The 12,076-nt window shown below is 46.2% G+C and overlaps 1 protein-coding gene across 1 annotated transcript; it reads right to left on the reverse strand.

Moving 5' to 3' along the window:
- Positions 1-1,081: 1,081 nt before the first annotated feature.
- znf296 (zinc finger protein 296) lies at positions 1,082-11,919 on the reverse strand. Its single transcript, XM_038692413.1, has 3 exons — positions 11,463-11,919; positions 8,565-8,921; positions 1,082-4,617 (listed from the first exon to the last, which is right to left on the reverse strand). The coding sequence occupies exons 1-3, from the start codon at positions 11,902-11,904 to the stop codon at positions 2,855-2,857; spliced, it is 2,562 nt and encodes an 853-aa protein (XP_038548341.1). The 5' UTR covers positions 11,905-11,919; the 3' UTR covers positions 1,082-2,854.
- Between the last annotated feature and the right edge of the window lie 157 nt (positions 11,920-12,076).

The raw sequence follows: 12,076 nt of genomic DNA on the forward strand, positions 1-12,076 counted from the left end.
GGGTTTGACAGCAGCTCAGAGAGGTGTGGACTGCAGGAAGACAAAGGGCACTCGGGGATGGGGAAAAGATATCCACTTGCTGTAGGGGCTACTGTGCTGTGTTCTGCTGTGTATCACCTTACCTTACATAATTGGGTCCATACGAGCACCAAATGGCGCTGGCTGTGGCACCCAACAGACATGCAGGGCAGTGTTTACCAGAGGGAGTGACGGAGGATGTTACTTGTCACCTGTACTGTCCTCCCTCCTTGTTTTCTTTCCGTCTCTGTGGAGAGAAACTGACAAACTGACTCATCTGGATCCGAGGGGCTTCTTTCTTCACTTCCTCCTTATTCTCTGTAACACAATGGTAATTGGTAGGAGTGGGCGTGTGTGCATCTGGTGCAATACAACCCCCCCCCCCCCTCCAAACCCACTCCTCTTCATCTATCCAGCCCCCACCCTGTTGAAAGCTCATTAAAAGACCTGCTGTTAATGAGCTAGAGGGATCATAGAACATCATTTTCATTGGGGGTGGGGTCAGAGATGCTGGTGCAGAGGTTTTTATGCACATAAAATGGAGTCAGCAATTATCCCGAGCCCATGATACTCCCCACCCACCATGCTCTGCCTCCTAACATGCCCACAAACAATAACCAAACTGCCCCCCCCTATTTTGTATCCTGAGAAACCCTTGTCGCCCGTGTCCCATCACAGCTCACTGCACACATCCCCACAACCTGCGGGATGACTGACACCAACTCAAATATATCTATATCTACGCGCCCCCCCCCCCCACTGGAATTACATTAGTGTTTCTAGACAAAGCCAGTAACATCACAAGGATGTAAACAAGGAGTGAGGGTCCCTAATCCAAACACTCACATTAAAAATTAATAACGCAGTGCTGACTGTGGTCCTCAGAGAAACGACCCACACTGACTAAGACAACATCCTGGTGAGAAAAGATACTTAAATTGTTTCAAAAGCTTTGTTGTGGGTACCAGAATAAGAACAAATAAATAAACATGTATGGTAATAAATAAACAAGGAGAAAAAAGACACAAGTGGGAGGAGAAAAAGAAGAATCCACAATACAGAATATTTCACCTCAATTCTTTATTGAGGCTTCTCAATTACAAAATGGTGTGAAGTTTACATAGACAACAGAGCGGTATAGCTTCACAATAGCCAGTGTACAGCGTAAAGTAGACGATGCTAAGTGGAGGCAGTTAATATTAATAACAATAATAAGCATAGCAACAGCAAGAACATCAATCCTTGTACAAAATATCATCCCTGCTGTTACACTGCACTCATTCAGAATCATTCATTACACAACACACAAATGTTATTGTTTTCCCTGACATGAATGCAAGCATAAATTATATGGCAAAACAAAGTCATCACAGTACTCACGAAAAAGTTGGAAGCCCTCTACTTGACTTAACTTTGTCCTGTTAAATGTGTGTTAATGAACAGATTTTCTCATGCTTAACTTGTGCTTCTGAACTTGACATGTGATGACATGTGATGACCTGTCAGAAGCACATCCCGGCGATCAGTCATGCCATGGACACAAGATCACAGGACAGAGGGATCAAGTACAAGTGTCACCTGAGGATGTTTTCCTCATGTGTACACACAAACATTCACACAACTCACAAACTCACTGACCTAAGTGCGCTCTTGGCAGCTTCCCACAAACAACACTCCACCAATCAACCACCTACTCCTGCACCTCTCAACCCTGTAGTTCAGCAGTGGAAGACACTTTCAGTTACACAACTACCAACATGCAGCATCCATAAATTAGGAATAATTCAAACACGGGCAACACACACAAAAAAAAACCAAAACCAGTTTCATATGGCTGCAAAACATGCACAAGCTTTAAGCAGTCCGGCACTTTACACATGTAAACAATGAAAGAGAGAAATTACCATCACAATAATAGGTACAAATAGAGAAAAATAATATACACCCGTTTCACATGTAGGTAAAATTGCTGTTTTTTTTATGCATAGAAACTAATCATCAAAAAAATGACTTTAAAGTCTCCTTATTCACATTTATAAAATTAGAAAAAAAAAAAAAAAAACAACAGAAAATCATCCATACATACTGTCACAAAGTCAGGAGCACAACCTTGCCAGGCCCCGTGAGCCCTGTAAACATTATGTTAAGTGACAAGTGTTGTGACAACCAAGCGCTTTTAAAAAGAGGAGTCTGAGAAACTGCAGGCAGACAGTGTTTGGATTAATTTCACCCTCTGCGTCTGTTCAAACATCTTTAGTCTTTAAAGGGTCTTCTCAAAAAGAAAACCACCAACGGTTAGGTGGCACAATGACCCCTCTCCATCTGCTGATGCTGAAAATATATTATCGTTCTATTGCTAGGCTTTTTAAATTTAATATAATCCCCTCTCTATATTATCTGACAGTTAATATCTGTCTCCACCTGTCCAGTGGGTCACCAGAGAGATAAATCACTTGTCTTTTGCATCCTGTACTGCAACATGGTGATCAGTTTCCTGTGTCGGTGTGGACTGTGGCGGTTCACTTCCTGTTCAAGAGCTCTGGTAATCTCCCTGTTGAATGTCATGGCCTTGTTTTTGCTCTGTGGTCTAAAGAACTGTAGGCACTTAGTTTCAACCAGCAGCTTTGCATACAATCATGAACAACGTGGCTGATGGCTGCCGGGTGCCTCAGTGCGGGCAGAGAGGATGGGACTGCCTGCTGCTTCTTCTTTAAACTAGATTCCAGTTTAACTTAACTTGTCAGTTCAATGATGGGGCGACTTCTTTTGATTTGAAGGGGCGAGTCAAATCCTATACAGTGCTATTTTAATGTCATTTAGCGAATGAGAACAACTCTCATGGCGCAGAAGTCAAAGCTAAGCTCACCTCTGCATTGGTCTCAGGTGGGACGTCCCCCACTATGGCTGGATTCCCACTTTTCTCCACACCCTCTGCTTGGCTTTGCACCTCCTCCATCTCCATGCTTTTCATCACATCGCTCTGCAATTGGCTCTCCATTTCTATCTGATCCAAACTGGCTTCATCCTCCTCCATTTTCACCACCACTGCTTCTTCTTCAGCTTTTATGGCAGCCAAAGTGTCTGCGGCGCTCGCCTGTGCATACGCTCCCACGCTGGCGTGGCTCAGGCCGTGAACTTTCTTCAGGTGTTTCTCCAGAGTGGCGTAGACAGTGAAGGGCACCGCACACAGCTGACACAAAAAGGAAGCTTTAGCTCCCTGGGCGCCATGGGTCTTCATGTGGCGTGTTAACTTTGAACTCTGAGCGCAGGCATAGTTGCAGAGGCCGCAGCGGTAAGGCCGCTCACCTGTGTGGCTGCGGCGGTGCACAGTCAGATTGCTGCTGTTCCTGAACTGCTTACCACAGTACTCACAGGCTTCATCTTTCTTCTTCTTACCAGCTGAAACGGCAGTAGTGTTGATGTTGTTGTTTCCTCCACTGCTGAGACCTCCTCCTACACTCCTCCGCTCATTCTCCCTCTGCCACTCCTGCACAACCTCGCTCCACTCTGTCTCCCTCTCTATAATCTCTCCTCTTTCATTCTCCCACTCTCCAACTCCTCGCACTCTGTCCCCCATCTCTGGCCGTTTGGGCGTGCAGTTGCCACTTGCGATGCCGCTCTCACCGCTGCCCCCTGTCTCTCCGCTCTCCAGTGAGCCTTCAGAAGGGCTGGCGCATGGTGAGGTGTGCTGAGGCTCCCCCTGCCCCTCTGCCTCCTCATCCCCTCCTTCCCCCCCCTCTCTCTGGCGCTGGTACAGCCTCAGCAGCTCCCTGTCTGCCGGTCTAACCTGCGAGGTCATCAGCATCAGGCCTGAAGCTATGGAGGGGTATTTGGGCAGGGTCATGTCTAGCTCGGAGGGGCCCTGGGCTCTCACGTCTCCCTTTCCCATGATTCCAGCTGGCTGCAATTGAAACCTCCCTCTCATCCCCTGCCTCCCTACATCTTCCTCTATCACAACCATCTCCACTGACTCATATCCACTTCCTCCACTTCCAGCCTCCCTGTGATGGCTCCTTATGTGACGAGCCAGCTGGCCACTCTGGGCGAAGGCCTGCCCGCACACTCCACAGTGGTAGGGCCTTTCGCAGGCGTGAGTCCGGCGGTGGGCGGACAGGGCGTGCAGGGAGTGGAAGTTCTGGCCACACGGCTCGCAGTGGTAGTCAGCCTGGAGGGCGCTAGTCTGAGGAAAGGGAGAAGCTGCTGGTGGAGAAGAGGACGGAGACAGCATCAAGCCTACGGGTGAGCTGCCGGTGGTGTTATTATTATTTCCCTTGGCAAGGTCCCTGAGCCGCACTGAAAAGTTCAGAGCCTGCACGTTACTGAAGGAGGAGGTGGTGTGTGTCTGACGGGTGCGACTGAGGCGCAGGCTGGAGGGCTGGAAGGCAGAGGCAAGAGCTTGGCTCAGGTGGCGAGGGTCCAGAGTGGCTGCAGCAGGCTTGTGCTCTTTAAGCCCTCCTCCTCTCGTGTCTGTGTCATCCTCTTCGTCCTCTTGGTAGATACTGAAGGAGTGTGTGTGCTGAGCGTGCTGTAAGAGCGCCCATGCAGATGAAAACACACCTTCACACTGCTGGCAGGTGAAACAGGAGGGCTCCCCCAAAACTGGAAAACAAATATGGATCAACTGTTAGCAAGTTTGATTAACGGTTGTTAGTAAAGATACATACAGGGGATAAAAAATGTCTTGCCCTTTTGAAGTGTCTTGACCAGTGGTTCTCAAACGTTTTCACATCAAGGACCCCTAAACTATCCCAGGGTCCCCCATCTGATAGGATTTAGATGTTTTATTACATCATTATGTATCCTATGTTCTGTGTTTGTGTCACTTATGGATGGAATTATAGTGAAAAGAAATTATTTGACTTTTTGCTGGGGACCCACCCGGACCCCGTCAAGGACCCCTGGGGTTCCCTAGATTGCACTTTGAGAACCACTGGTCTCAACTTCCACTGGGAGTAAACAAATTAGATAAATTCATGAACATTAAGCCTGAAATATTGTGAATACAATAAAAGTTATTAGTGGATGTTATTCTTTTAATAGATATGAGGCAACATTAATATTTATTTTGAGTTGTGTTTGTTTCCACCTTTTGTAAGCCCAATATACACTCTCTTTTAGGTCTCAACCAACTCCTGAGGGAAAGGTCTCTCTTTAGCTGCTAAATGCTCTACTTTGGTGACCAGCGAGTCTCTAACTGTGAAGTTATTTGGTGATGAACAAGTAGCGCACAGAGGGTTTTTAGAGATCGTTTCCTGATAACAGCCACCTTCTGCGGCTGAAAACAATGCAATGACGGAGGTGAGAGTAAAGTTGTGGTTCAAAAATCAAAACAATGACTTAAAAGACGCTATGCAGAGTGGAGGGGAACTGAAGAGTTGAGGGATAATTATCTGTGGTTTCATCACTACGAGTGACCTTTCTCATACATGTAGTCATGTCATATTGTTAATATCAAAATACTGATTATAGTAGTTTTAAAGTTATAAAGGCTGAACAGGAACATGAGTATTGGCATGATAAAAGCCAAATCCATTAGGAGAGACAGACTGATATGGGCTCAAATGAAATGAAAAGAAGGGCCAGGTGATGAAGAAGGGAGGACAGAAAGAACTAAATGAGGAAAAAGTGTGACCCAAAAGCAGAATAGAGAAATAGGGCTTCAGAAGCCAAAAGGCCGACATAGATGAGTCGTGCCACAAAGTACATCTGGAGATATTTATATATATATATGGATAGCTTTGTCTCCTAACCGAGAGCCACTCTCCAATTAAGCTGCAAATTGCTAATTAGCGGAACGTAGAAAACGAACGCTTTATGCAAATCAGGCACTGACTCAGCCTGCTTGACAAATGAGGCCTTTCTGCATAAATCAAAATTGGAGAGAAGATCCCCAAATTGAGGGGGAAAACAGTTCTTTTTGGAGAGGTTCAAAGCCGACTCTGGTATAAGCCTCTTTCATGTTTCCTCAAGTCAAATCCTTCTGTATTTTACTGGAGGGGGGGAGGAAAGTAAAGATGAAAAAGAGAGCAACTGTTTCTTTCTCTTTTTCCCCTTCTCTCGCCCTCCCTCCGTCTGGAGACGGGAGGAGCTGTGGTGTTCATGTCCTTTAGCCTAGCCTGAGGAGAAACCCAGGAGAAGTTGAGATACTTCTTTTAAAAATAGGGTGAAAGAGTGAGAGCAGGAAATAAAAAAATAAAAAAAAGGAGAGCAGGAGCAGGAGCGAGATAGGTAGGTCAGGGCTCAGGAGATAAAAAGAAAATGAGATAAAAAGATTATAATGTAATACAGGGGGCCAAGAGACACCACAAAAATATGTCACCCCTTTTGGATTGTACTTGAGACCCATCCTCCAAACCAAGCTCTACTCTCTCCCCTCTACCCACCCCCGTCCCCCAAAACCTTCCAAATCTTTCCCTGAGGGGGGTGATGGTGGAGGGGGGGGGGGGCTTTTGTCTCACGGTCCTGGAGTGAAACACAATACCCAGCCGGTTTTTCTTCCCTTCCCTCTCTCCCCTCGCTTTTTTTTTTTGTAAGGATTCCCATTTGGCCCGGGGTAGCACTTGAATATTAAGCAGAAGCAATAACTACTAATTAAAAATGCAGATTGGCTGGGAGCACTAACGAGCAGCAGGCAGAATCTCTTTTCCCTTGGGAGGCAGAGGGGAGGAGAAAAGAGAGAAGGAGGAGGTGGGGGGGGGGCGAGAAATTCAAAGAGGGCAAAGTGAAAGTGTGTTGAAGATGGGGGAAGAAATGCGGGGGGGGGGGGTGTTGGAGATGAGGAGGGAAAAAAAAAAAAACAAACAAGGAGAATAAATAAAAAAGGAATGAGACAGATGCACACGGCTCTTCAGTAATCCATCCCCCCCTTCTCTCCTCTGTCCTCGCCGCTTCTCTCTTGAAATACAGAAAAAAAAAAAAAAGATGGAGGGCCTGTCTGTTGTGGGATAACTGCTCTTTCACTTTCAGTCATCTCAGAAGCTTCAGATGCTCAGTTTCCCTCCCACAAAACAGCTCGCCACTCAAGTAAAACAGCACTTCCTATTACTTACAAGGCTGCAGGATGTCCAATTAAAACTGTCCCTTACTACTTTAAACATGCAGTCACCAACTCAAGATAAAAACAATGAACGCTGGGTAAAAATACAATTCCAAACTAATGCAGCTTACATTTGCTAATCAAACTTTAATCCAAACGTATCCACTTTTCCATTATTCACAAGCTCCCATGTGCTTTCTGTGTTTGCCTCGTGCACGTGCTAGGTTTGTTGTATAAGCCAGCGGGCATGACTTACCGAAGTGGCACGGTCTCTGACAGTAAGTGAGAGATAGAGCGAGAGATGAAAAACAGACTGAAATAGAAAAACAAAAGACGTTGTGGACAAACGGAAATGGTGCGTGCAGCAGTCCCCTGAGCGTTACACAGAGGAAGGAACTGCTAACGTGTGTGTACATGAGAGAGAGTTGCAAAATATGCAAAGGGGCACTCGCACCTACTATGACAGTGTAGCAAGATGCTCTGTCCATCTGCAATCATCTACACCAACCTACACACTCCCTTTCTCACTTTCAAGATATAGCGTGACGTTGAAATACATCTGACCTTTGCAGAACCCCCCCCCCCCCCCCCAAATAACTCTTCCATTTCAAACACATTGCTGCAAATGGAATTTTTCAAAAAGGATTTTAAGGAGAATTCATGAACTGCTGATTGATCCCCACCGTGACATATTATATTTGGCACGACCATCAGGGTCTGCACTCTTTTTCTCTGAAAAAAGAAGCAGCAGAAAAGGCGTGAAGAAAAAGACCTTTAGGTAAATCAGTGCTAATGTATGATGCACTTTAGGCAGAACGAGAAGAGACGAATGACTTAAAGAACAGAAAATATGAAAACAAGGGGAAGAAGAGGGAGAACAAGATACACAAGATGAAGAAAGAGGAGGAAGGAGGAGATTCCCAGGAGCTCAGGTGGCTCAGCCAGGGGCAGAACAGTGGGAGATGGCAGAGGAGCTGCACATGATGCAACATCCTCTGTTACAGTGTCATGACAGCGAGGAGAGCTGCAGCCTGACACCCACCACTCTGACCATTTCATACTGTAGTGCAGCACAACAGCCATCGACTTATAAAGACTGAAACATGCTCCGGAGATGGTTTTTAGAGAACGAGTTTCAGTCTCTGTTGTCCAGGGTGTAGTGGATGACAGAGGGAGAAACATGTTTACCTGGCCATTCCACCTCAGAGACTGTCAATCGGGGAGATGGGAAGGAGCTCTGGAGCTCAGTTTCTCAGCCCTCGGGGAACCTCAGCGCCCTCTGAACGCTCCTGACGCCTATCCTTTCCACACAATTAGCCTGTGCGTCACTAACTCACGCAGGTCTGCTAATGGCAACGGCTAGCTAATGAGCTAGACTCAGGAGGGGGAGGGGGGGCAGTTGTTAAATGAAGAGGAGGTCGGTTGAGAAAAAAAAAAAAAAAAAGAGAAAATAAAACAAAACAAAAAACAGAGTCAGTAATTAGCAACCTGCCTTCCTGTCTTCCCTCACCTGCTTTGTGGTGCTCCGCCTTCACGGCGGGCTCCTCCCCCCAGGCTCTGTCCCTAGCCTCCCCCCTCCTCAGCTCGATAAAGCCCGGCCCCAGCTCGGCGTTGGTGACACGCTGCTGTGCTCGGTTGGCAGGTGAGGGGGGTGTGGCGTTGGCGTTTGGGGCTTGGCTTCGGGAGCGGCAGCCGCCCTGTTTGTGCTGGATGAACGCCAGGATGTGGGCGAGGGGGAAGGCCCGGCTGCACTGGCCGCAGGTCAGTAGGTCACGACCCTCGTCAGGAGCTCGGACCTGAGGAAGAGGAGGAGGAGGAGGAGGCTGGTCTTCTGATGAAGTGGTTCCATCCACCATGTCAGTGACATCTGAGAAACATGACAAGGAAAGATCAGTTACTTGACCTGCCTTGTAGACGTTTTGGACTTAGATTTACCAGAAAAACATGACCAAAAGCATGAGGTCATCAGTTAACACAGACAGATACACAAGTACAGTTCATTACACAGTGATTTAAACTCTGCCCCTTAATATTGAACACAGAAGAACAAAGAAGAATGTTTTTCAATAAAGATGCAACGATTAGTTGGTTAACCAGTTAGTCCATCTACAGAAAAGTAATCTTTTAAGTAATTTTTCAAGCAAAAATTCACAAGGTTTATTTATTATTTGATTTTCTTAGTCTCCTATTAGGGTAAGGTGAATATTTTGGGGGCTAGTATTAGGATTTGAATATGTTGCCTTGGACTCTGGGATCTTGCGACAGGCATTTTTCATACTTTTCTGACAATTTATAGACCAAAAACGACAAAACAGGGGGAGAAAATGTGTAAATCACTTCAAAATTATCGAATAATCGTGGGCAGCACCCCTGGTTAAAGAACTTTTTCATGAGAGGTACAATCCCTGTTGTCTTTCTGTAGTCATCTTTTCCATGGAGCGCAGATAGTTGACAGTGTCTTTGAAAACAGTAGGTTGGTTTCTCTATAGCATTTTTACCTGCAGCCATAAATATCTTCAGGAGGTAGATCTCCCTTTTACACAAACCTTTAGCCATATCTCCAAAATATACAGAGAGAGAGAAATCAATACTAAACCTGAGTATTCTTGACATTAAACATCCCACTTTCTCCCGAAATACCAAAATGTGCTTATCCACACTTCCTCTAGCAAGGCTCCCAGTTAATTTGGATTTCTGCTGAGGAGTTTTTGACCGCCCTCTTACATATTAACAACCCAAAGTGGCACAAGTTAAGTTCAAGTAAAAGTACAAACAGGCATGCTGATTGAAAGTGCTAGTTTCAGTTGTAAGCGCTCAATCTGCTCAGCCAATACTGACCACTTCCTTTTCACCAAAACTAAAACAGATCTGCTCGCTATGACTGAGGCTGCTGGGTGCAGAGGGAGCGGGGATGCAAACGGTCCATCTGAGCGGGAACATCAACTCCCCAATTAATGTGACAAAAACTATGAGCTGACAGTTGAAAGCATTGATTTTAAAAGGCGACATTATGACCAAGGCTTTCACCTCTCACTCACAATAACAACGTGCCCTACCAGCCACAGGCTGCGGGAGTTTCTCAACAGGAAGTGGATTGCAATAAAAGAAGAAAAAAAATGACTGAAGGTGTTTGAGATAAGAGCAGCCCAGCTGTGTGCGTTTCTGTGCTCACAAACAGGGCAGCTCATCTGAGTCAACCTGACAAATCTTCTGTGGTTAGCAAACACTTTCAAATGCATGCAGTGTGCAGACAGGAGCCCTGAGGTGTGTTGTTGAAGCAGTGGACACAACTTTAACCAAGCCTCTTTTGTTAAAAACTTCTCCCAGGTGGAGCTCTGAGGGGAGGAGGGTCAGTAGACTATTGCTCAACATGGTCATGGGCACACCTTGATGCCTCGACTGGATCCACCTGCCCGGGCTAGGCCGGCTAACATGCATACAGGACAGGTACAGACAGTACAGTGTGAAGTCGGATCTCGCCAGTTGTTTCTGAAAAATGTCACCTTTCCTGTTTCAGAGCTGCGCTGTTTGTGCAGGCTTGCAAGGCGCGGTCTCACACACACACACACACATACAGAAAGAGAGAGGGAGAGACAGGGTTGAGTCAGGGCCTGTGGTCACACCAGACACGCACCACTGGTCTCCAGTAGAGAACTGTAAAAAACAAATGGTGTTTAAGTTTCTGTCTTATTTCCTTTCAAACATCACATGCTTCTTTTTGAGCTGCTGTTGTTTGAACTATCTGAACAGGATCTATTCGACGTTTGTGTTGAGACCATTATTTAATTTCCCACATATTAAAAAAATCAAGTAGCCTAAGTCATAATGTGCAGCAGGGTAGACGCGGCGTCTTGGGTTTAAACGGGAGATGTGGAGGCAAATTTTCCCAGACAAGCCAGAGAACAACCTAGAAACTTGATCATCGTCTCACCTGGAAATATTAATCATCGTGTTCGGACCTGTAGCCTCTGAGAACAGCCTGCCAATAAACCGGTCCTTCCTCTATCAACACAACTGCAGCAACCGTATACTACACATCAGGACAAACATTACAAGAAAACCATAATCCCTAATTTAAATATTTGCCCATGAAGTCCGTATAAGGGATTAAAAATACATCCATACTGGCACGATTGAGGTCGACGTGCACATTAGAAATAGGCTACTTTAAATATTCGTGGTTAGTGTCACATGGATTTTTTTTACACGCTTTAAAATTAAAGTAACATGTTCATCCATCATTTCATTAATCAGGTGCCAGCGCGCATCCAAAGCATGCGCGGATAACTCACAATGAAACAAAACTGTGACCTTAATTCACATTAGTTTTCCCTTAAAAAACAAACAACATCACATCCGTCTCCAGCAGTTTCAACATGCCCACACATCGCAGCTCCCTCCGGCTTACCTTGAATTGCACTCAGGTGCTGCGGTCTGCTTCCAAGTTTGCGCCTAGACATTGCGTCGAGCGTTTGGCACCTTTCTGGGTCCCAAACAGCAACACAACCCCTCCAAAACCAAAATCCGTCCAAGCTGCTCCTTCTCCGATAACTTGACCGAAACCCGGGCGGCGGGGACAGACTGATAAGACTGGCTATCCTCTGCCTGGACTTGCACTGAGCAGTGAAGGCAGCGTTCAAGTTCACGCTTCCCCGCAGCGGGCGGAGGGCAAAAGGGGGCATGGGCGACTGTAGGCGCCGCCCGCCCCGCTCCGCTCCTACGACCCTGACCCCGCCTTCTCCGGGTAACACACTCAGTGGGCCCACATGCTTTTCTGTCACTTTAAAGCCTTTTCTTTTACACGTCGTCTTTCTGGTTATTACCAAGCTTTCGCTGTCACTTTCAATCATGGTTTTGACAGACGATAGTGGAACAGAACATTTAGTTCCTCCTCTGCAGCTCCGAGGAACTACACTAACTGGTTGGTTTTCCACAGGTGTCTCCAAAAACCAACATGAAAACCACAGGAACATTCATTTCTCCTTTTCTTGTTGACCAGCTGTGACAAGCCATAAAAATATA

The sequence above is a fragment of the Micropterus salmoides genome, unplaced genomic scaffold (genome assembly GCF_014851395.1).
Source record: "Micropterus salmoides isolate LMB-PRFRI ecotype aquatic unplaced genomic scaffold, ASM1485139v1 Ms_hic_scaffold_3, whole genome shotgun sequence".
Classification (NCBI taxonomy): domain Eukaryota; kingdom Metazoa; phylum Chordata; class Actinopteri; order Centrarchiformes; family Centrarchidae; genus Micropterus; species Micropterus salmoides.